At 45.7% G+C, this 25427-nt stretch overlaps 1 protein-coding gene across 5 annotated transcripts in view; it reads left to right on the top strand.

Moving 5' to 3' along the window:
* The window catches only part of GARNL3 (GTPase activating Rap/RanGAP domain like 3), a 141852-nt gene that overhangs the window by 89007 nt on the left and 27418 nt on the right, over positions 1 to 25427 (top strand). For all 5 annotated transcript variants that reach the window (XM_027614301.2, XM_035723671.1, XM_027614300.2 and 2 more), the window contains 10 exons: positions 5005 to 5080; positions 5769 to 5867; positions 7345 to 7448; positions 11279 to 11387; positions 13260 to 13305; positions 14149 to 14255; positions 16733 to 16848; positions 18721 to 18825; positions 19866 to 19940; positions 23168 to 23279. In XM_027614301.2, coding sequence (XP_027470102.1) covers positions 5005 to 5080; positions 5769 to 5867; positions 7345 to 7448; positions 11279 to 11387; positions 13260 to 13305; positions 14149 to 14255; positions 16733 to 16848; positions 18721 to 18825; positions 19866 to 19940; positions 23168 to 23279 — 949 coding nt within the window. The remainder of the gene's footprint in view (positions 1 to 5004; positions 5081 to 5768; positions 5868 to 7344; positions 7449 to 11278; positions 11388 to 13259; positions 13306 to 14148; positions 14256 to 16732; positions 16849 to 18720; positions 18826 to 19865; positions 19941 to 23167; positions 23280 to 25427) is intronic.

Below are 25427 nucleotides of genomic sequence, written 5' to 3'. Positions count from 1 at the left end.
GAAGGGGGTGGACCTTTATTTACTGGCATGGAAAGTTTTCCACGATGCACTAGTTACGGGGCGGGGGCAGCAATTCACAGGGCAATACCTACAGTATATTCCCAGTTGTTTTTATAAACAAACACCTATGTATATTCAATCGTCTGCTCATTCATTCATTGATTCAACAAATATTTCCTGAGCTCTTACCGTGTGTATACCATGTGCTGCCTGCGGCATTGGGAACACATTGATGAGCAAGACGAGGTCCCTTCGTGGAGCTTACAGTCTGGTGGCGTAAGACAAACTACACAAATGCACAAACCTAAACATGGTAACATGGATAGCCCCAAGAGCTGTGAGGAAAATAAAACAAGGTAGGCGATACAGGGGAAGGAGTAGGTTTTTGACATCGAACAGAGTAGGTTTGTCTGAGGCAGTGACATCTCAGCTGATTCCTGAACACGTCGATGTACGTGCAAAGGAGCTGAAATAATGCGCCCCAGATCGTTGGCAGGAGTTACTCTGTGGAAGGCACTGGGGGTGTAGGGTGGGCTGCTGCAGAGCTCCAGCAAACAGAGACGTCCCTGTTTTTCTCTGTATCTTATCCACGGATGAATCACGCTTGTGGCACCAGAATTCATGAACTCCATGTACGGTTTGTAGAAGGCAAAAAATGAAAGTAAGACACATTTCTGGCAAACATTTGAAAAATACAGAAACACACTGGGGCACCCGGGTGGCTCAGTCGGTTAAGCGTCCGACTCTTGGTTTCAGCTCAGGTCATGATCTCAGGGTCCTGGGATCCAGCCCCGCGTCAGGCTCCGTGCTGAAGGCAGAGCCTGTTTAAGATTCTCTCTCCCTCCGCTCCTCCCCTACCCGACCCCACTCGTTTTCTCTCTCTCTAAAGATAAATAAATAAAATTAAAAAAAAAAAAAAAAGAGCACTCATTACAATGCATTTGAGGTGTGAGCGGTGGTCACCTCTCAGAGCTTCCCTGCGGATGTGGCCAAGGCCCTTCTGCCAGCTTCTCAGCTCAGAGCATTTATCCTAATTCCACTCAATTACAGTGATAAACTATCAGCTGCAAAGATGAGCAGGGAAAAAAATTAACAAACAACACTAGTGATGTCCCTGAAGGGGTGACGGTTTGGGAAAGTGTGGTCAGTGTCCTGAGACCCAAGTGTTATGTGTCCACAGCATAGAGAGGCCCCGCAGGAGAGAGCATGCGCCCCAGGCCGCGACGGGCATGGAGACAGTGAGAGAAGCGTAGGAACATGTAAATCAGAAAAATATCGAGGCATTGCCTAAACAAGAGTAATGAGGAACCCAGGGTGTTCAGTTTCGAATCAGGCCATCATTTCTTGATCCTTCTGGAATTACTGGAACTTAGTGTCCCCACGTACTTCACTTTCTTCAAAAGAAATGTAATTCTTAGCTTCCTATTAATTCCCAAGGATATGACTGCACTTTGGTTTATAATCATGTTGACTTTTGTCTCAGACCATTTAGGACTTAAAAATCAAAAGTCCCATACAAGCAGGAATTACAAAATGACCTTATCTCTATGATGAGTGTCTGGGCAGGACATAAGTCCTGAGAAAACCAGTTTGCATGGATTCCCCCTACTGGTCACTTCCCTCCGGGGGCCCAGATCTGGTCTTGGGACCTTGCAAGCTCCGCCCCCCCCAGCCCCCAAGATCTCGTGCTGGAAGGAGCAGCCAGTCTCATGAAGCACTAATGATGTTAGCTTGAATGGTTTGTTAAAATATGATCCATGGTGGTCAGGTAGCCCCAAATCAAACTATTCCCTCCCAAAAACTGTCTCTGTCAACAATACAATCCACTACATTCAGTAGTACCTTGATTTCTGGAGATAGGCAAAAACTCTGAGTTAATTAGTGACATCACTTGGGAAGCCCTAGAAACAAAATTAGCTAGAGACCCTGTAGGTGATTTCAGGTACTTTGTTAGGCCTTGCAACACTGGGCTTTCTGGAGTCTCCACCTGAAGCGGCGGGGGAGGGGGGGGTGTCCTCAGCCAGGGTACTGGCAGCAAGGTGCCAATGACAGAGCCATAAAAACTCTTGAAAGCTTTGCCCCGTGATCAGGTGGCCGTGGGCCCCATTTCTTCATGTAGCTCTCCACTTCCCTCAACCCAATACCGCACTGAGAAGACCACACTGGGGGGTTGGGAAGAGCACTGTGTCAAAAGTCCAGAGACCCGACTTCTGGCTCCCATTCTGCCCTCCACTTAGTGCCAGCCGTGGGCAGGCTAGCCCTCCCTGATCTTTTTCTTTTTTTTTTAAGATTTTATTTATTTATTTGAGATAGAGCGTGAGAGAGAGAGCACAAGCAGGGAGAGGGGTAGAGGGAGAGGCAGAAGCAGACCCCCTGCTGAACAAGGAGCCCGATGTGGGGCTCGATCCTGGGATATGAGGATTATGACCTGAGCCGAAGGCAGACGCTTAACAGACTGAGCCACCCAGGCGCCCCGCCTTCCCTGGTCTTCATGTGTCCTGTCTGTAAGATGAAAGGGTGGACTCAGTGGGCCATGGGGCCCCTTCTGGTTCTAACAGGCTGTTGGATCCTGGCTCACGACTCTGGTCATTGACCAAGTCCTTCTGCCCTTGGCTTGCCAGCAGTCAACTCAGCTGGACTTGACGCTGTGCCTGCTGGCAGTCTGCTGGTCTGTTCCTCTAGTCCAGTGGTTCTCCAAGTGGGGTCCCTGGACTAGCAGCATCAGCATCACCTGGGAACTTGTCAGAAATAGAAATTCTTGGGGCACCTGGGTCGCTCAGTCGGTTGAGCATCCGACTCTTGATCTCAGCTCAGGTCTCAATCTCAGGGTCGTGAGTTCAACCCCTTTGTTGGGCTCCATGCTGGTTGTTGAGCCTACTTAAAAAAAAAAACAAAGAAAAAGAAATACAAATTCTTGGGCCCTACCCCAGAACTGCTGAATTGGAAACTCTGGAAGTGGAGCCTAGCAATCTATTTTAAGAAGCCTGCCAAGTAATTCTGATGCCCGGTCAAGTTTGAGAACCACTGCCTTAGGCTCTGCGCTATTATCCTAAGAGGATCATCTGTCAGACTCCACACTACTGTGGGTGCTTTTTAAGGGACCTCGGAGAATGCGGTATATGCCATAGTCTTGGAGACATGTGATTGCTGTCATCATTTCCAAAACACAGAAAGAAAAGTTGGCAAGTTTAGAATCATCAAGTGGATAGAGATCCCTGACAAAATTCTAAGAAATTACCAAAAACAAGTCTGTGAGGAAGAGGTAATCATTTGGAGGCAGCTTGTGAAAAATAAGTTGTATCTGACCAGTTTTGTTTCTTTTCTCAGTTATGCACACAATTATTCCGTGAATATTTATGTGAATCCTCTCCAGTATACCCAGCACTGTGTGGTGGGCACTGGAGATTTAGTGGGAACTTAAGAGGTGTCTGATCCCTCCTTCACAGGATGTACATGTTCTAATGCTAGAGACAGACACAGATAACACACTGAATAAAAGAACTACAGAGTATGGGGGTGCCTGGGTAGCACAGTCAGTTAAGCATCTGACTCTTGGTTTTGGCTCAGGTCATGATCTCAGGGTCCTGGGATCCAGCCCAGTGTCCTGCTCCATGCTCAGCGGGAATCTGCTTGTCCCTCTCCCTCCCCACTCTCCCCTCCCTCCCTCCCAACTCTCAAATCAATAAATAAAATCTTAAAAAAAAAAAAAGAATTACAGAGTATGGATGGTGCTTAGAAAGCAAAGTGTTAGGGCGGAGAGTAACAGTGGAGGATGGCTTTCTGTGGGCAGTAGGGAGGGCCTCTCTGGACATGGGCCTTGGAGCTGAGGCCTGCATGATGCGAAAGAGCCTGCCGTAGAGGCAGCTGTGGAGGGGTTCCAGATGAGGGCTCAGCGTGGGCCTTTCCTCCCTCTTCCACGCTCTAGTAGAAAACCACTCTCACTGATGGGTGTGCATCTGTCTTTCAGGTGTGTTGGGGACAGAAAAATGCTGAGAAGCACAGCCTTGGACCCCTGGATTTTCAGAGTCTTAATTCTCCCAGATCCAGCTGTCCTGAATCCCAGCATTCTGCCCTGACCTCCCCTCCCAACCTATGACGCAATGGCCAACGCTTTAAACACCGTTGTTCCTAGCCCACCCCTTAATTGACCACCAAGAAATCCCCCATGCAGTGCTGCATCAAATGGCCTTGCAAAAGTTGATTCTCCTCAACCTCAGATTTTATTTTATTATGAAATACTTCAGATACACAAACACAAAAAGAGAATAATATTATGAAGACCTATAAACCAGTTACCCAGCTTAAGGAAAAAAATACTGAAAGTACTGTTGAACTACCTGATCTCTCTCCTCTCCCTTCCTGTAGAACCTGTCATGTTGCATTTGGTATTTATTATTCCCACAGGATCAGATTTTAATCCAGGCTTTAAAGTCGAGGGTAGTAGACTGAACATTTGTACAAGCTACTTCTTGATTTCCTTCCCCCTCCCCCACACATCTGTTTTGTGACTTCTTGAGATTCAATATCTTTAAAAATTGGGGGAAATGAGCTTTTAGAACAAATTGCCTACATTTTCCATTTCTGTTCCTAAGAGCCCATAGGATATCAGCCTAAGATCGTTGTGTTCAGTTTTGAATTACACTGAGCTCTCCTGTGTTAGCTGATCAGAACATGGCACCAGGCCCGTGAGCTCCTGCTGGCTCTTTGAGCAGTGGTTTGCCAGAGAATGGACCTGGCGTCCTACAGAAGCCATTAGTAATGAAGTTACAAATGAATTAACTTACATACAAACAGAGAGTTTTAACCGTAAGCTATCAAAACCTATAGAAATAAAGGAACGATCGTGTTAATTTGGTCAGAGTTGAGATGGAGGAGAATAAGTAATGCCTCAAGTATCCATCCTGGTCCCTGAAGTTTTCCTAAGTAATGAATAGCACATCTCGTAACTGTGTATGTTCTGATGATACAGTTTACATTCAACACCTTTTGTTGTCTTCTTGTAAGGGCTCTGTGAATTTCAAGTTTGGAGTTCTCTTTGCAAAAGACGGGCAGCTCACGGATGATGAGATGCTCAGCAACGGTAAGTGTCCCCTAATTTGTGCTGAGACCCTGTTCCGCCATGTTGTGGTTTTGACAGTCCAAATTGAACTTAACCTGTTGAGTTGGAGTCCTTAATACAAAGAAAAAGCCAGTTGTTTTGTGAGATTTTAGGGTAAATTTCCGAGTAAACTTTGTAGGGCAGGTGTTGCCCAGTTTCATTCAGTTGACAAATATTTACTGGTCACCAAACTTGCACCAGGCACTGGCACCCGAGAGGGAGTCTAACCAGAAAATGATATGGGATATGAAGAATTTGGTTCTATATCATAGTCCCAGTAGCAGAGGAAGGTCTTTCTCTGATTTTTATGGTGGGGAGAATGATAAAGTGGTGCCATTTTCCTGTTCTTCAGCACCTTTCATGTTAGGTACCTATTCATTAATGATAGAAGCACTGAGTGTTTTCATTCTGCAATACTAAACCCTCATGATCTCAGTGTGGCAGCGGGAAGGTGGGTCAGTCTGATTTGTGGTTGTCCTTTCCCTGGAGTCCTGGGAATTGTGGAATCTCCTGCGTGGTCTCCGGGAAAGAAGTGTGACCTCTCTGTTGTGTTCGTCTGCTGCACGCATCTCTAGAGAGCCTCGTTCATGTTCCAGTGATTTCAGTGCATAGTTAGGAAATGAAGACGTGTGGATTCTGTACGTTCTTCACACTTTACCTCTTCCTACAGAAATTGGAAGTGATGCTTTTCAAAAATTTTTAAATCTTCTGGGTGACAAAATCACCCTAAAGGGCTGGACAGGCTACCGCGGCGGTCTGGACACCAAAAGTAAGTGCACCTCCTGATCTCTTCTGTTGTCATTTGTATAACTTCTAGCAGCCAGCCCGATCTGTATTTGGACTTATACCCAGGTTGGGAGAAGGGGTGGACTGGGAGGGATAAGAAGGGCTTCACACCCAGTCTGACACAGGGTGGCTGGACACGTTTGGGGGCTCCCTTGAGTTTTGCAAGACCAAGTCAGCCCTCCCAGTCCCTCGGTGTGGCAGACCATGGTCTGCCCGTGAATACTTACTGTTGCACGCCTCTGCGTGCCAGGGCTGTGCGAGGCTCCAGGGATGTAGCAATGGATAAACCACCATGGTGTCCCTGCCTTTCTAGGAGCTTATAGTCCAGGGGATAACACAGACATTACACAGATAATTACAAAATACCTTAGTAAAGTACTTGGAGGAACAAAGAAGAAAAAGTGTACAGAGTTCCATGGGAGCATTTTGTCTAATCTGGGGGATGAGAGAAGGCTTCCCCAAGGGAATGATGAGGAGTAATTTGAGTCCTGAGGGGAGAAAAGAATTCTAAGCGAAAGAACATTTGTGAAGTCCCTGAGTCAGGAAAGAGCCTGATATGTTCTAGAAACTAAGAGAACATCTTTAAGGCCGAGGGACTGGAGGAGAGGAGGGGGCGATCCCACAAAGAGTTTGAGATCACATGAATAATTTTGGATTTTATGGTAAATGGAATTGGTTGTCATGAACAGATTTTAAGTAGAGGCGTGGTTGGGATGAGATTGCACCTTGGAGCCGAACTTGCTGGCCAAAGTGTGGGAAACGGTCCAGCAAGGTACATGAGCACGTGGTGAACCTGCAAGGCTTGCGAGGTCACCAACCCCATTGCCAATACTCAGCCTCTCTGTCACGGTCACAACCACCGTCTGCTGACCCTTGCTATGGCCAGGCACCCCGCCAAGCACTTTACAAGTATAATCTTGTACACATTCCTAGGAGTTAGATACTAATTTCATCCCCATTTTCAAAATTAAGAAACTGAGGCTCCAAGAAAGATGAGGTGACTCGTCAAAGGGAACATAGCTGAGAACCTGAACCCAGGTCTGCCTCACTCCAGAGCCAATGCTTTCAGCCACCATACCATCTGCCAGTGAGCGTACTTGCTTTGTTTTATGGACATGATAATTATTTGTATGTCGTTTTGTGTTAATTTTGTCCTGTACACCAGGAGTAACTGGAAGGCAAGGAATTATAGCACATTCTCCTTTTTAGCCCAGCCTTCTACGTGAATCAGACAGCAAGTGAGCTTAGAGCGGGGAGGAAGAGGGCTCTCAACGTGGGCAGGAGCCTTGTATCAGTTGGAGAGTAAGCCGTACTGTGGCTGCCGCTCAGGTGGATAATCCAGAATGATCTTTGGGAATGTACTAACTGTATGCTGTATTCCCCTAGCCTGCAAATAAAGACTATTTCCTCAGGGTCTCAGAATTCTCGGTGCCTCCTAAATGCATGTTTGTATCTTACAGATGACACCACAGGGATGCATTCAGTTTATACTGTATACCAAGGGCATGAGATCATGTTTCACGTTTCCACCATGTTGCCATATTCCAAAGAGAACAAACAGCAGGTACGTGTGAACACAGGCTCTTTGAGAACACACCAACTATCAAATAGTGACCGAAATGTGGAGAAAGCATCATCGCTCTGATTTCATAGCATTAGAAACTGTGTGTGTTAATATATGAACTGAACCTCAGGTACCAATGTAGGGATATTGTTTACAGTCTGTATATTTGGACTCTCAACAAGCCTTGGGAAGAACCATCCTCACTGATGCTGTCCCCTTAAATAAGGGATCAGTGATAACATTGCCCACACATGCGCGAGTGTGGTTTTATAGACTTGAGAAACTGTTTTGCATGGATGTTGCCTTCGCTCTGTGACTTCTCTTCATGTGCCTGGTATCTCGTCAGAGACTACCCAGGACATAAAATAAGCGGACCCTGAGTGATGGTCGGCAAGCGTGTTTCAAATTAACGCAAGAGGTTAACGCCGGATATCTGCACACGCTCTGCCATGTTGGAGAAAAAACTACCTGAGACACTCCTCACTTACCCCAGAGACTGGCCATTTCCAGGAGAAAATTTTCCAATTTGTGGGAATTCAGACCTAACAAAGACACATGCTGCTGGTTTTTGAAGGATTTGGTGCGGGGCGGGGGGGCAGTTTCCACTTAACTTTGTTAGCTTCTTCCCCTTTTTTAAACATTGAAGGCATCTGTACGAATAAATATCACAAACATGAATGGACAGTTGGTCAGCAAAGATTTGTGAGAAATAGGAACCTAGAGAGGGGATGTGATGGGCCAAGAAGCCTTTTTTCCTGAGCACCTATAATTCTTATTTCAATAAGACTTCAGTAAGGGGGAAAGACACAACGCAGACCAGTGCGCTAAAATGCAGTGTTCCAGTCATGAGAGATCGTGGTGCTTTGGGGACGTGGCAGGGACGGGCAGGAAGAGCTGGCCCCCTTGGACTGTTGGGGGCCTGGAATAGGGAGTTGGTGGATTTGTCCTGCAGGCACTGGAGACCCACTGGACGTTGTAAGCTTGTTCTGGTTTTGGAGGGCTCACTCCGGGAAAAGTCAGGTGGAAACAGGAAGTACCCTGGCCCAGGAAGACTGCTTAGTTGCTGAAGTTACTTCCTGCAAGGCATCCTCCTTTGCACGGCTGAGGCTGCCTAAATTGCTGCAGAAGCTGAATCTCTTAGGATCATGTGCAGAAGAGGGGCCAAGCTGACCTTCCCAGTCATCATGAGCTGTAAGAGGTCAACAATCATATCACAGAACTTCATGGAAATGTTTTACAATCCTCCTCCTCCTCCCATTCCGGCCTTTTCAGCCCTGTACAATCGTTGAAATTGCCCATGTCTCGTGACAGATGGGGCACTAGCCAGAGAGACAGGAGGAAGGAATGTGACAGCTCAACCTTTGCCCAACTCAGAAGTCATTAACCTTATCTCTTTGAGGGGCTGTCCGTATGTTAAGGTCAGCAGTGAAACGTCCCCAGTTGGACTCTGGTGTTCTTAACATTTTGGGTGTCTCCGTGGGTAGCACTTGGGTCCTCCATTGGCCTGGCATCGGTAGATACGAGGAAAATGAAAACTTTGAAACTTGTCTCTATCACCGGGAAGATCATGCAGGTGGGAAGAGAGACACACACAGGACGCTAGTGAACCTTCAGCGTGCCCCGTCAGGGCAGAGCAGAGAAGGACCCCTGACCATGAGCCTCTCTCTGTACCTCGGGGGCTCAGCGTAACAGACAAAAAGACAGAGGCCAGCCTGGCTCAAACATCCCGGTGCTTATTGACCTCCTAACATCAAGAACACGAGTGGAATGGTCTAAGCCGTATCCCAGATCTGACATAAAGAAGCCAATTCTCACAATTTGTAGGCTCTGGTATTCTCGTGATGTCCACCTCTCTTCTCTGTGGCTGAACCAAGCCTTAATGGGGGGGAGGGTGTTGATATTTGCCTCTCTGGGACCTCACCTTCCTCCTAACACGCCATGATGTCCCCCACCACTCACATTGCCTGGTCGCTCAGCCTCAGGCCCTGAGGGCAGCATTTAGTACCTGATGAAAGCACAGATCTCTGGGAGCCACCCATCCGAGCCCAGTCCTAACCCTGCCAGAACTAGCTCTGTGATCTTGGGCGCATGGGGAGCTTTGCCTGGCCCAGGGCACAGTTCTTGGCCCTCTTGTCTCCTCCTACTACTTTCATTCACTCCCTCAATTATCAGTGATCTCCCCCAATCTCAGGGCTTTAAAGAGCTTTTATACACCAGCGACACCCAAATTTACATGTCCAGCCAGACCTCCCTCCAGAAGTCCAGACTCAGGTGTGCAGCCTTCTTCTCGACACCCCCCTGGGCTAGACACCTCAAACCTAACAGGTCCAAAACTGAACTCTGACTCTCCTGCAGCTTTTCTTATCTCAGAGGCATTGCTGGGTCATGTGATAATCCTGTGTTTAAATGTTTGGGGAGTCAGCATACCATTCTCCCCAGAAGCCACCCCATTCTGTATTCCCACCAGCAGCGCGTGAGAGTTCCACTTTCCCCACATCCTCGAGAGCACTTGTTATTACCTGGCTTTTTGTATTTTCTTTGGTTTTGTTTTATTTTGGAATAGCTCTCCTAATGGATGTGAAATGGGAGCTCACTGCGGTTTTGATCAGCAGTATGGAGCATCTTTTTATGTGTTTATCACATCGTCTTTGGAGAAATGTTGATTCAACTCCTGTGCTCATTTTTTAATCAAGTTATTTGACTTGTTATTGTTGAGTTGCAGCATTTCTTTATATATTCTGGATATAACCCCTTATCAGATATGTAGTTTGCAAATATTTTCTCCCATTCTTGTTAGTAATATCCTTTAATGCACAAAAGCTTTCAGTCTTGAAGTAGTCCAGTTTATCTCATTTTTCCTTTTGCGGGGTGTGCTTTTGTTGTCATGGCCAAGAAATCATTGCCAAAAATAATGACTTTCTGAGTTAAATTGAATTCAAATTATTAGAACATCTCTAAACTTTCATTTCTGTATTTGCAAAAAGGGAATGATATCTAATGTGAATCAGACAGGGATCCTGTTCTCCAGGAGCTTACAGTGTAGAAGAGGGGACACACCGGTGATCCATGGACAGTGAATCATTCTGTTTGGCTGATTAAGCTAAGGTCTAGGACAGGGGTTGGCAAACCACGGAGCATGGGCTAAATCTCACGTACTGCCTGTTGTGTTAAATAAAGTGTTATTGGAACACAGCCACGCCTCCCCATTTATGTATCACCTGTAGCTGCTTCTGTACTGTGACAGCAGAGCTCATGGTTGGAAACCAACAATATGATCTGTAAAACTGAAACTATGTACCATCTGGCCCTTTGGGGAAAAAAATTTGCTGACCACAGATCTAGGAGATCATTTTTGAAAGGTCAGCTGAGGTCAGATTAGGTAAGCCCATTGTCCTCACCAAGTACATCTTTCAGAACCAACTAAGGCATTTATAAACATATTCATATGTGAGCCCCATCCCCAGGGAATTCTGATGTAATGCCTCTTGTCTGGGGGCCTTGAATGCCAGGCTAGGAAGATGATGTAGGAGTGAAGGTAGACACGCAGCAGCAAAATGGGAGAGAATGGAGGCAAGGAGCCTAGTTAGGAGGCTGCCACAGAAGGGGAGACAAGAGGAAATGCAGATCTGCATTGGGCAGGGAGCAGAGGAGATGGATAGGAGAGCCAGGTTGCGGGGCTGGTAAAACACAGGAGGCAAGAAGTCAAAGATAGAGGAAATGTAGGGCTCTGTGATCATTGCGGTTTACCGTATTGCTTTAGTGTTTTTAACCCTGTGAATCTGCCATGTGTGAATGACCTCCTTGGTGATGTTACTTATGCTTACATCCAGGTGGAGAGGAAGCGCCACATTGGAAATGACATCGTCACCATTGTGTTCCAGGAGGGAGAGGAGCCTTCTCCTGCCTTTAAGCCTTCCATGATCCGCTCCCACTTTACACGTATCCTGGACCTTTGTGAATGAGTTTAGTGAACTGTTGGCCTCACGGGACTAAAATGACCCTCAACACTAGCCTGACAGTTGACTTGCTTGTTGTAGTTGTTGTGCATCGCTAGATTTTTAGAGCCACTATTCTGGATTTTTCCCTTGGGGTTATTCTGCCCTCATCTTTCTTCATCCATTGGAATGATGGATGGATTCATTCTCAGAGAATTCTTGGCTTCTAGAATATCTTTCCTTTCCTTGGGTAGTCTTTGAAGTAAGGGAAACTCCCTACCATCCATCAGTAGTAACAGAACTAGAATCATAGGTAGTGAACCCTCTAAGAAATCTGCTTTAAATAAAAATTTGAATTGAACTTATTAGAGTTCAGTTAAATTTAGTTAAATAAAAATTTGCAAGTTAAAATAAAAAGTCAAAATAATGTTTCTTTGTTGATTCTAAACCCTGGAGATGGCTACTGCGTTACCACCTCTTGAAATTTAAGAAATGATGGAATTAATCATATTTTCATTCGCTTTTCCCTCTGCTTCCTCAAATCCCTGCTTAGCTCAGAGTTCTGCTGAAATTCTCTGTAATGTTCAAGCTCAGCTCAGGCAGATAGGCACAGGACATGAGCTTGGCCAACCCAACAGACACCATCATGGCTTTGGGTCATGGGCCATAACAGTGAGACCCAAAGCTGGTGCCTCCACAGGTTGTACATAGTAAATAAAAGGCAGCTAATAGGCATTTTCAGAATAAATTCTGGTCTAACTATTCATGTTCCCTGGAGACTCCAGTAAAAATGTTGGGAGACAGGACCATTGTGACCTGTCACATCCAGAAGTAGATTGCTCTGCATGCTTTGACTTGTTCATTGTAACCTAACAATACAGCTTGTAAGTTTTTAAAAGTGGGAAATAGCCAAATTTCTTCCACAAGAGCAGGGAAGAAAACATATATGCACCTACACTTCAATAATAATGGTTTTTGCTCCCATCCCTGCTCATCAAGTGATATCTTGCTCCATTCACTGGAATTTAGGGCTACTATTTCCCCTTTCCTGCAGCAGTTCTTCCTGTGAAATAGAAGATTTCTCCAAGCACCGTGCAGGGGGCAAGGGAGGTGGCTCTTTAAGTGACCGAGAGATAGTCATCATTTTTAGAATTTCCTTTAGTTGTTACTTTTAGATTTGGGGCTTGCCTTTGTTTCTGGAAAGGGACAGGCAAAGAGTTAATGCAGATTCTTTCCTCCGAGTCCAGGAATGGAAACGATTGAAGGACTGATAGCCTTTTAGCCCTAGCAGAGGAAAGCCGAGGGTGGGACCTGGCAGGGGAGGAGGCAGAATAGGAGAAAGAAAGCTGGACAAGGAATGGTACCATTTTAGACTCCGCACACCTGACACAAGAGAAGTAGATTCTGCTGAGACGCTGCCACCAACTGCATTGGTTTGTTTTGGTTTGTTTTGTCTATCAAAGCCAGAAGGAGAGGGAAGGTGTGTGGTAGAAACATTTAAATTGCTTTTATTTTCAAATGGGTGAGAGGAAATGTATGTCTCATTTCATATTGGGATGTTTTATATTTCCAAGCAAAGGGATTGCTCTTTTTGCTTTGTTGCCTGCTTAGCTGCATAATAGCTGTATTTATATTGCTTTTCTGACAGATTGAGAGACTAAGCTCCTTCCCCAAAGGATGAGCACACAGAGGTTGAACTTATGTCTTCTTGCACTGTCTCTTTTAAAGAAGTCAAGGCTCCATTTCAACCTAAGGGTGACAGATGCCCTGAACACAAAAGTGCAGGTCCAGGATGATTCTACACAAGGGATTTCAAGGCCCAAGCCATTGACATGAGCTTTGGGTTGTTAATTAATTTCCTTAACCATCACCACAGATATTTTTGCCTTAGTGAGGTATGATCAACAGAATGACAATTACAGGTAGGTGATGACGTTCTCTCGGTTTGCTTGTTCTAATTCTCACGTTTACTTATTAATTTGGCATTCATTTGATGGCTCCCAATACAAGTGTTGGTTGATTGATTTAACGCAAGTGTCCTCACCAATAGAACTTCTTCAAGGCCATCATCTCTTTGGGAAAAGCTTGTTCCATATAGTGTTGCCCTCCCTGTGCAGTAGGCCCAAGGGTCAGGGTCAGTTTGGAATTTTATTCTACTCTAAAATGGGCACACATGTGCTACATTTGATCTTCACCAGACCCCGTTTCCTAGGCCACGTCCTGGCCCATGTATTCTTCTGTTCTCAAAAATTAAAAGGGTATCGTGATGTTGTGAAAAGAGCATGACCTTTAAGCCAAATAGATTTGGGTTGGAATCGGAGCTCTGTCACTTATTAACTTCGTGGTTTTGAAAGAAGCATTTATCTTCTCAGAGTCGCAGGCCTCATCTGTAGGACAGAATAAAGGTAATGCTACTACCTTGGCAGGTTGATGAGAATCGGTGGATGCTATGTCTTAAAATACCAAGTACGCTGCCTGGTATGCACGGGGTGCTCAATGGTGGCCTTTGCTATTATTCCCAGTGTTCCCGACCTTGCCCACAGCTTGGTAGGTTGGACCATGAAGAATGCAGGAAGACCTGGCCTCTACCCTAAAGCTCATGGGAGAGCTGTACAGTGGCTGAGCCTCTGGCAGCCCGGAGACAGCACTCCGCCTATGGAGTGAATATTCTTGACGTATCACATAGGCAACTGAACAAATGTAAGGTCTGAATATTGCTGATCTTTAGAGAAAAACCAAATAATTCTGAAATGTTCCCTACATAGGCTGAAAATATTTTCAGAAGAAAGCGTACCACTCTTTGGCCCCCCCTTGCCATCCCCACCGGTGTTTACAGACCACCAGGAATTCAGGGACTTTTTGCTAGTGAAATGTAAGTTTCTATTTTGAAATTTTTTGCAAACTGTTCTACATCAGAATGCATTTCTTCAGATTCTCCGAGGATGCCATATAAGAAAAATCTCATTGTTTAAGTGTTGATCCCATTCCATGTTCTCTTAATTCTTCATGTGAAACATTTAGTTTTCTGGTAGTGTTATGCAGATCTTCTCCTGTGTCCCAATCTATATCCACCATGCTGCCCACCTGCCTTGAAGTTTATCTACACTCACCTGCTTTTGATACAGGGGGGCCTCAAATTTGCCTTGCTGTCCAGGGTTCTGCTATAGCCATTTCTGAATCTCTGGCTACATATGTATCTGTGTCTTTGTCAGAGTGGGAAGCAGGTGGGACAAAGGGTGGTTATGTGGGTATGTACTTAGGGAAAGGGGAGTTGTTAGTGGCGGTGGGGGTGGGGAGGGAGAAGACAGACCGACAGAGAGAATATGGATATGATAGTGCAGAACCTGACCATCCAGGCTTCGCTAGCTGGAGAGTATACATTTTAGCTCCACCGATAATACCCAAATACCTGACCCTGTGCCCCCCTCCCATCTTCTGAACCACAAGAGCTCGGCTACATCCCTCCCCAGAATAGCCCTTGGTTATTATAGCTACAAGTACAGTTTGCAAACCCCATTCAGGAGCATGCGCCCAGGGCTGCCAGATAGTCCAGGTTTTCCAAACAAGACAGAGATCTGAAATTGTATGTGAAATTGCCTGCATCTTAATATGGGGCTCCATGTGTTTCAAGTCCAGAGGATCAGGTGGAGAGCAAGAAACAGACCTGAAACAAAGAGTCAGCAACAGAGAGTGGGTTTAGCAGCTAGAAATGGCGAGGGTCTTGGAAGCGGGGGTCAGGAAGTAAGCAGTCTTCGCAGTAGTGCCTGTAGCAGGGAAGGGCCCGCTGCAGGCGTGGAGCCCTTGAATCACGGTTATAGATGATTCAGCAACCAAGGAACCCAGCTTATGAGTGTATCTGCTGATTTAAATGGAGCCAATCAACAGAGTGACTTTGAGCAGCCCCCTTGGACGCTTGGGTGGAATGAAGCAAAGGCTTGATCTACAGTTGAAAACCTGCGCGGTCAATATGGTGGAAGAACCAAGGCTATGGGCTGTGAAGAGGGGTGTTGAAGAGATGAAGCATGGAGCCAGGCTGGACCACGAGGGGTTGATGGACTGAGAAAAAAGGTAGAAGCCAAGGGATCCGAAATCTCTTTGAATTCAAAGTGGATGCAGCAGGAGGGAGGAAGAAGGCCAGGCAGGAAACTCCAAGATAACAGGAAATGGCATTTCAACGAAGTTTTTGACCTTTTTCCCTTATTTGGCTGAAATAGATCATTTTAAATGTTTTTTTTTTTTTTCCTGGGGTACTAAGGAGAACATATCCTCAAACAAAAAATTCCCAAAGACAGAATTAGAGAAAATAGTAGGCATGCCTTAAATGCATGCAGTTTAAATTCCTTAAGAGATGTCTTTCCACAAACAAGCCCAGCTTGCCCCCAGCACTCAGATTCTATCTAAGAAATGCCTGAGCCCAAGAAATTCATTTTTCAGTCTGTGAACACTGTCCTTCCTTTGGCCCTTCCTATGAGAAAAATAACAGTTCATATTTATTCAGTTTGATATGCCTAGTATGGTGCCAACTCTTTATATGTACTATATCATTTAAATTCTTACAATGACCCTATAAGGAAATACGGTTATATCCGTTTTACAGGGTGAAAAATGAGGCCCCAAGAAGCTAAATAATTTACTTGAGAATGTGGCAGCACAGCTAGGATTCAAACCCGTAACTGCCTTGACTTCAAGCTCCAAACCCCCTATTGCACAGTTTCTGTTCTGTGCTGTAATGTGGAACTGGACATTCCACTTCATTGACTCTTTGTGTCTGTAGTCCACTAACCACCAGCTGTTTTTTCCAGGAGAAACTTCTATTAGGGTAAGAATCCTAGTACTCTGTTAGGCAATTGGTATTTTTCTTAACAAAATATAGCAAATATATATTTAGTCCTGTTGAATGGCATCCTGGTGGTTTGGCCCATGTGTTGGAGGGGTGTGTTTAGATGGTTGGGTAGGTGGGCGGATGGGTGGATGGATGGATGGATGGGTGGATGGATGGATGGATGGATGGGTGGATGGATGGGTGGATGGATGGATGGGTGGGAGGAAGGAATGGTGGATGGGGGCAGATACGGTGTGTTACTGGGTCTTCGAGTAATTAGATATATGCTCTGCTCAGGAAGTTTACAGTCCGACAGGAAAGGTAAGACACACATACCTATGGACTATGGGTTTGTATAGAGAAATTTAGAGTTTTTAAGCATTCTTCCGTGAAGGAAGGGTCATGCCAGTGGTAATACCAGTATTAGGGAAGTGGGTGGTGTTCACTGTGAGGAGTTTCCTTGAGAAGGACATTCTCCAATAGCATGTTAATTTTTGTAACTCCCTTTATGACTTGATTTATTTTAGTAATCAATGGTGAAAAAGCCACTTTGGAAACCCCAACATTTGCCCAGAAACGTCGACGTACTCTGGATATGTTGATTCGCTCATTATACCAGGATTTGATGCCAGATTTGCATAAGGTAACCCTGGGTCCGTGGTATTCTTTCCTTCTCATGGGTGTGAGTCCTAGCTATGAGTCCTGGTTAGAAGAGCATAGGAGTCGCCTCGATCTCTGCTGTTAATACCAGGCTGTGGCCACAGGGCTGACATTCATTCTTTCATTGTTGCCATGAGAGAGTGTTGAATGTCCACGTGCAGGAAAGTGATTTTCAGAAATCACAGGCCCGTGGAAATGGAGGGGCAGGCTGAGGGGTATGAGTGTCAGTCACCAATCCCTGGAGCATCGGAGAGTGCTTTTTTGGGGTGGCTGTCCTTGGTGGTACTACTCAACATTACCAGTGCCATAGAGCAGATGGACAGGCAAGAGTGGGGATTTTGGAGACAGCCTGGGAGCTTTTTAAGGATTTCTGGAGATATACTGGCTAGCCCCATTTTCAGGCACCTGAAACAAGCATTTCCATTTACTGCAGATTTGCTTTGTGCCAGACACTTCCTAGGCTGAAGGTATCTCCACACTGATGAGACCCAGCACCACCTCAGTGCCTTGAAGGGCACCCGGGCTCCTTGGAGGCCTCCAGACTCAGTGTGAGATCACCAGATGCCATGGGCTCATTAATGCAGAGTGAAAGCATTGCTGTTCAGAAGCATTTCCTGCCTTTCACAGGGAAACACAGAATAAGTAGGGAGATTCCCCTTGACTCCTTGCATTCGTAAACTCCTGCAAAATGCCCTGCCAGTGATGCTTATAAATAAATGGGGTGTTGGGTTTCAGGTGCTTACGTGCGGAGATGAAACTGTCATAATGAGCTGGTGCTCATATGGTCCTTTCCCTTGGGCACAGTGACCACCACCATTTTATAGGGTACCCCTTGACTTCCAGCTGACCAGTACACCCTAACTGATCCCAGGGATTAGGCCAGACTAACCCCAGGGCTCTAAAGAGCAAGCCATAATCGCTAATCAGTCCATTCCCTTTTTTCCCCTAAAGTCAGGGAGGGGTGCAGAGAGTGTGCCGAGATGAGGAACACAGTGCCCCTCAGGTCTTAGCTGAAGCATGGATGTCTGAGGCAGGCCTTCCCCAGCCCCGCAATGAAGCCAAGTCCCCCTGTTAGATGCTCTCAGATACCGTATGTACATCCCCTTCATAGACATTCTCCCATGTGCCAATCTTGTAATCCGTGCCTCAGTCTGTCTCTGCCATTATACTGTGCTCCACAAGGACAGGGACTGTGTATCACACCCCCCACCTGCCAGATTAGCAGGTGCGCAGTCAGTACCTGCTGACTGAGGAGTGTGCCCATTTTCTGACTACACCCTAGAAGAGAGCTGTCATTTACTGAGTGTGTGCCCAAGCACTGTGCCCAGGCCCTTGCGAGCACCTCCTCATGTAGTCTTCATCACATGCCTGAGAGACAAGTATTAGCCATGCAAAGATGCCGCAACTCTGAAATTAGCTCATTTGCCCAACGTTACCACGGGGGCCACGGAGTCACACAGCTCCAGGGGTACCATTCACATAGAATGCCGTACGCCTTGTTCCAGTGGGCAGGCAGGGGGAACGCTCCATGCAAACAGCATCCCTGGAGCTGTGCAAGGTGGTGGCTCCATCAACTATTGGAAGCTAGTAAGTCCCAGAGCTGCTGGTGTGCTTGATTTCAAAAGCCTGTGCTCTCAGTCAAGACGCAGCACTGGCTCTCCGCCTGTTGGCCTTCTACCCCCAGCATCTAGCGCAGACCCTGGCCCATGAGTGACACTCCACGAATGCTTATGGAGCGAATGGGTACAGAAAGTGGAAATAGTATTTGGACAGATAGGTCATTTGCGTTAGGAGAAGCTAGGGGATGAGACTTGACAACGATTTTTGGAATTTGTAACTTGTTTTTCTTTTCTAGAACATGCTCAATAGACGATCTTTTAGTGACGTCTTACCAGAGTCACCCAAGTCCGCACGGAAGAAAGAAGAGGCCCGCCAGGCAGAATTTGTTAGAATAGGGCAGGTGGGTTTTATTCTGAAACCTCTTTGGCAAGATGTGCAGTTGTGAGCCCCATCCACACCAGATGGCCTGCCTGCAAAGAATTTCCTGTCTGTGTACTCCTCCTGTGGGAGCTCTGTAGGATTACTGTGGAAACCACGAGTGAGATTTTTGATAACCACGTACGTAGGTGGGGTTCTCTGCGGGTGGGAGTGGGAGCAAAGCCTTCTGCCAAAGCGGAGTGCCGCTGCCTCGAAGCAGGAGGCCGCAAGGCCCAGGCGGGTCTCCCTCTTGTCAAGGGAGCACGTACCATTTGCCTCCCTCCTGGGGATTTTCTGAAGAGCGAGGAGCCCACATGGGAAAAGCACCATGAACTCCCATGGCAGGAGTAAGCACAGAGGGGTGGCATCCTCGGGGACCTGAGTTCCCACTCTGCTGCTTGGAAGCAATCCTCAGCATTAGGCGGCTCCCACTTAGCATCTTATTCCAGATTTTGGAGGAAATCACTCCCGCTTTGCCTCACTCCCATGTGACGTTCATATGTCTCAGTTCTGGGAGGTGACACAGCTTTCTGCCTTGATCCCTTGTCACAACACGGAGGAGGAGGAGAGCTGCCAACTGCGGCTAAGTTTCTGGCCCAAAGGAGAGAACCAAGCAGGGTGACCCAGGAAAGCTTAGGGGCACAACTAACTTAGCCCCACGCAGGTGCACTGTGACAGGGGCTCTCCGACGTAGGTCCTTGTTCAAAGGCACCTGACTGTGCTTCCCGAGATTCTGATTCATCAAGTCTGAGGAGGGACCTGGGAATGTTTTCAGTCTCGCAGTGTTGGAGTCACTGCACTGAGATACTGATGAGTTGAAATGACAGGATGGGGTCGTTTGGGCTGGAACATTGTCAGTAGGCTGCATTCCTTGGCTTCAGTGGGAGAGGGCAGTGTGGGAACCTGGAACTTTAGTCTAAAATTACTCCTGTTTTAAGAACTTCTTGTCAAATCGCAATTATTGAGCCTGCTCTTCTTTTACTGCCTGATAACTAACTGTAAAAGAGATCTCTGTTCTGTAAGGCACTAAAACTGAAATCCATTGTGAGAGGGGATGCTCCGTCAAGCTTGGTGGCTTCAGGGATCTGTAAAAAAGAGGTGAGTCCATGATACTCTCAAGTTCACCTATGAATGTCCTTTGTCATCAGTGAAGTTTTTGCAATTCTTTGACAGAGATTTGTGGGACAGGAGGGAGATGAGCTTGTCTGTTGCAGAGTCCCCAGGGAAAGCCCCAGATAAAGTTGAGTAGCATTTAGGGAGAGCCCCCAATTTCCATAACGTGTGTGTGCCTTTGCATGCTTAAGGGGAGCAGAGCTGCTGGAGCAGGCGTGGTCAGGCAGACGGGGCTGAGCAGTGCTCCTCAAGCCTTGTGTGCATACAGATCGCCTGTACGTCTTGACGAAATGCGTGTTCTGATCCTACAGCTCTGGGAAGGAGTCAAGACTGTGCATTTCTAACAAGTTCTCATGGGGTGCCTGGACACGCTCCACAAAGCTCTAGGGCTGTGTTTCTCAAGTTTTGGTGTGTACTACCATCACCCCCTTTTGAATTTCTGATTCAGTAAGTCTGGGATGAGTCCTGAGAGTCTGCATCTCTAATGAGTTCCCAGGTGATGCTGATGCTGTTGGTCAGAGGACCACAGTTAAGAAACCACTGCTTAATCTATAGGTCATTCAGTCACCCAGAAATTTTGTGGCCTGTGTATCTACTTCTCATTTCCACTTCCCTTGGGGAAAAAACTAGCTATTAATCAGTAAGAGAAGAGCAAACAATAAACTGGTTGCATAGGAACTTACTGTTTGCATGATTTTGTAAAGCAAATCTCCATGTCCCTAGTTATGTCTGTGTTCTATATATGTAAAAGTTAGTTAAATGGAACAAATCCACAGACAGTGCATCACTAGAGAAGTGTCCATTATAAAAGCAAAAGAATTACGAATGCATTTACTTTAGTGATAAAGGTATAAATGCTTTGTATCTGACTTAGAGAACCTATACACTTTAAAGTCTGGTTTCAGGGAAATGATGAGGTCAAAATACAACTGATGTTAGAAAACCACAACCAATTTCAGACCAGACTGATGGCAAAGCATCTTTTCCAAAGGTTACGTAAATTCCCACTATCGGCTCGTTGGTGTGAATGGTAGAATTTTCAGTGTTGCCAAGAGCTCTATAAATACCAAATTCCAGCAGGATTGAGTAACCTTCTTGATAGGAAGTTCTTAGGCACACATAAAAATGAAAGTCTGTGGAAATGTAACTTGTTCACTGGTGAAGAGCAAAGAAAGAACTTTCATTTTTTCTATCTGTTCAGAACCTACCAGTGAGCCACAGGTCTGCCTTGGAGAAACACTGGCCTAGAGGCCCTCACGGACTTCTGTGCAGCTGGTTCCGCAGAGGCCAGAGTCCCACATGCTGCTCCCAAGAGTATTTTATTTCCAGAGAAGAGGCTTTGTCAACCTCCTAGGCATCCATCAGTTCATGTGCTGTGTTAATGTTCTTAGAGGGTCCAGCAAGGAGTGAGTCCTGCACTTAGGCCACATCTTTGCCCTGCAGAGTCTCCACCAAGGCCCTCACTTGGCAGAAGGGAATCCAGTGCAATGGCAAATGCCATCAGTCCTCAGAGTGGAGCCTCTGTGGGACCAGGTGTGAGTTCCTATCACTGACACTTCCTACGTGTTGTCCTCAGGCAACCTGGAGTCCCCGGCCCCTTTGAGAACGCATGAAAGCAGTGGACACCCCCCCCCCCCCACAAACACACACACGCCCATTAAAATGTACGGATGGCACATGTATACAACATTTTGAATACAATTTCAGGGCTTCACACACCTCCTTAAGCTCTCTATGGATCCTCTAGGACCCTTAGATCTTCTGGGTTAAGAACCCCTTTCTGCCTAAGTGGTCTAAATTTGTGTTCTCTACTCAGAGAACATTTTGTTATTAAGAGTTGGTTTTTATGTCTTGGTGTTACCTGATGCTCAGATGTCTGTGTCTGTCTCCCAGTTGACATTTATAGTGGCTTTGCTTCTTCATGTCTTCCTGCTATAAGTCGCGAAGTCAGAATTTCCAGACATCTTCTTAGAGAAATGCCATTCCAATTAATGGCCTGCACTTGTATAGCCCTTTCTAGGTTGTAAAATGTCTTCACATTCTTTGTGTGATCTTTCCAGAATGGCCTGAGCCTCATCTTAGTAATTAGAAGATTTCCTCTGAGGCTTGTGAGTTTCTCAAAGGGACAGCATACTTTTCTAAGAGAGCAGTATTTATCCTTATCCCAAATGACACCCTGGAAGGTAACCTCACTGCCACCACTTCTACTTTCAGTACTCGGACATGGACTCACCCAGTGCGCACGCACACACACGCACGCACGCACGCGCGCGCGCACATATGGAGGGTCTTGTACCACCCCCAGGGAGCACATCCGATTGAGAGTGAAAGTGCAAATGTGAAACTTTGACTTGTCCCTGAGAAGCTCCAAAAACATTTGTCCTTTGAGGCCAAGCCTCCTGGCTCTGGGCTTCCCCACACAGCTCTGGGGCAGCCGTAAGGGAGGGCTAACTCTGATGCCAGAACCAAGCATAAGACGAAGGGGAAGAGTTCATGTGGTATGAATACATCATGCGGGGAGCATGAGCAGGTTTCAGGCAGCACCTTTCATATTCTCACAAACGTTAATTTTTTAAGATTTTGTAGACTTAAGTGGGTCAATAAGCATTTTCATGTTAAGGCAATATCAGCTTCTTGCATTGTGTATGACTTAATAATTTTACTGATTCAGCAACAAATCTGACATTTTTGTAGAGTTATGTGGGTCTTCCTTTAGTGATGAGCTTGTGTAAATTTTTCAAAACATAGGCAGCAATTGGTTGGTCCAACTTCAGGTATTAAGGTAAAACGTTTGCTTAGAAGACATTACCATTTGGTTGCTCCCAAGGAAGTTTGTTACATACGGAGACAGGTCATGGTGCCAGAAACATGTGACTTCCCTCTTTTCCTACTGCATATGTATTTGAAAAGAGACTTTTCTTCTTAAGAAAGGTAACTGAAGGGCACCTGGCTGGCTCAGTCGGTGGAGCGTGTGACTCTTCGAGGTCATGAGTTCAGGCCCCATGTTGGGTGTAGCGATTACTTTAAAATATTTTTTAAAAACATAAGGAAAAAAAAAACAAAGGTAACAGAGTGCAGGGCCCATTTAGCTCCCCGAGTTCAGCGGGTATCTGGGCTGTGGTCTCAGGCGGTGTACTGTACGTTTCCATCGGAGGGGCCACGGGATATTCCTTCTGGTGCACTTACTTTCCACTGCTTTTGATGCCTTGCAGCCTTGGGAGCCGCAGTGTTTCTGCAGTAATTTCCCTCACGAAGCCGTGTGCGCGGATCCCTGGGGCCAGGCCCTGCTGGTTTCCACTGATGCTGGCGTCTTGCTAGTGGATGGTTAGTGAGTAGCTGCTCGTTCAAATGTCTTTGTTTGTGTAACTTGTAGGACTTCTAAGATGCGTGACAGCCAGTCAACTCCCTGTAGATAAATGTGTCATGAGCAGTGAGGTTAGCAAAGTTTCCTCTCCTTACAAAATTAACCCCTTCTTTTCAGGACAAGCAGAGGGAATATATTCTGAACGAGCAAGCCAGAGGGTGAGTCATGCATGACAGGTTCATGCCTTCCCCAAATCTGATTAGTCTGTGAGCATCAAATGACCTGCAAAAAAGATCTCCTTTTTGGCCAATACTTATCATGATTCTAACATTGTACCTTGAATCAACAGCTCCTATCTCAGGGATATGCCCTCTCTCTCTCTTTTTTTAGGGTTTCTGATTCAAAAAAGTATTTGGTGTCCAAAACAAATAATAAGAGTCTTAGATAACCCAGTTTTGTTGCATACAGAAACAGAAAGATTTGACGGGAAGACAGATTTCAACTTAATATAAAATCAAACTTTTTGACAATCAGGTCGATCAGTGTGCCTGGGGAGGTGGTCAGTTCCCTGTCACCATAGATCAGCCAGCAGTGGGACATGCCTTTGGCAAGGATGCTATAGAGAAAGTTCAACTTCAGATGGGGATTTTATTTAGACTCGAGGACTGTGTGGTCCCTTCCAGCAGGAGGCCCCTTTGGATTTTTCCAGACTCCCGATGAATGTTAAAGGGGCTAAACACTGGTAGCAAGTCATCTCCTGGGGTTTCCGGGGGAGCTGTAGGCATAGAGACAGTGTCTTCCAAGGGCACATCCTCCACAGCACAGAAGCAGGCTGCCCAGTCTCAGTTACCATACTGATGTTTTATGGGATTCCTAAACTCCACCACTGAGAGTGACATAATGGCCTAAAACGGCAACATCTTCCCATCCTTGTCCACGACCTTCACTCCCTCCTCTGACCCGGTCAGCGTGTTTCCTAAGTGCCTGCTATGCTCCAGGCCCTTGGGAAGTGGAAGTAGGTGCCTTGTGTGGGAAAACAAGAAAGGCAGACCAGGCTTTATAATGGACTTATTTCTGACTCCATCTGTTACTTCATCTGTCATATGTATATATATGTATATATGTATGTATGTATATATTTACTAAAAGAGAGATAATCTAAAATTTATGAACTGAGAATTTAAATATTTAATTTTAGAAATTATAAAACAGAGCATCTTTGTGATCATGAAGAAAACTGAACCTCTGTGAGCTTCAGGTTTCTCTGAAGCGGGGGGGATTTTTTTAAGCGGCTGAAAACTACAATAATGAAAACAGACAAAATAAACAAACTGGGAATAATGATCATAACTCCAGGAAGGGGTTGTGGGAATTATGAAGACCCATGCTAAGTGCTTGGGTCAGTGTCTGGCACATAATAGTAACTTAGTAAACAACAGTTACTATATTTATGATATCCCTGTGAACGTGCCAAAAAGGGAACAAAATCTACAGATGTTGCCAAAGGTGCAACCAAATAAAATTATTAAAAAAAAAAACCAGACTTTAGACATTTAGTCTGGTCTCTTCCTCTCTTTGTCTCTTCCTTTTATGGATGAAGAAACGAAAGAAACAATGTGTCTTGCCCAAGATCACACAGCTGGTTAGTGGCACATCTGGAACTGAAATACAGAAGTGATTGCTAATTCAGCACTCTGTCCACTAAACCAACTGCATTTTATTAAAATCAAATTAAACTCGGGGCACCTGGGTGGCTCAGTCAGCTAAGCATCCAACTCTTGGTTTCAGCTCAGGTCATGATCTCAGGGTCCTGGGATGGAGCCCCACATCGGGCTGCCTGCTTCTCCCTTTCCCTCTGCCTGCCGCTCTGCCTACTTGTGCTCTCTATCAAATAAATAAATAAAATCTTTAAAATAAATAAATTAAACTCTACCCATGTTATTGTCTTTACCTTAACACAGGTTTCCAAAAATATAGTCCTGAGCAAATAATTTTGAGAAATGTTTTGGTCGAAAGGAAGTTATATTCTACCTGTTTGTTCTTTTTAGAAACAAGAAAATATGCTTTATAATGGCTATTTGTAAGGCTTGTCTAAAAAACAACAACAAAATTCTATTTGAGCTGCTTCTGTTTTCTTTAATCGTAAAATCCAAACTAAGATTACCAAG

The sequence above is a fragment of the Zalophus californianus genome, chromosome 13 (genome assembly GCF_009762305.2).
Source record: "Zalophus californianus isolate mZalCal1 chromosome 13, mZalCal1.pri.v2, whole genome shotgun sequence".
Taxonomy (NCBI): Eukaryota; Metazoa; Chordata; class Mammalia; order Carnivora; family Otariidae; genus Zalophus; species Zalophus californianus.
This window is presented reverse-complemented; position numbering and strand designations above follow the sequence as displayed.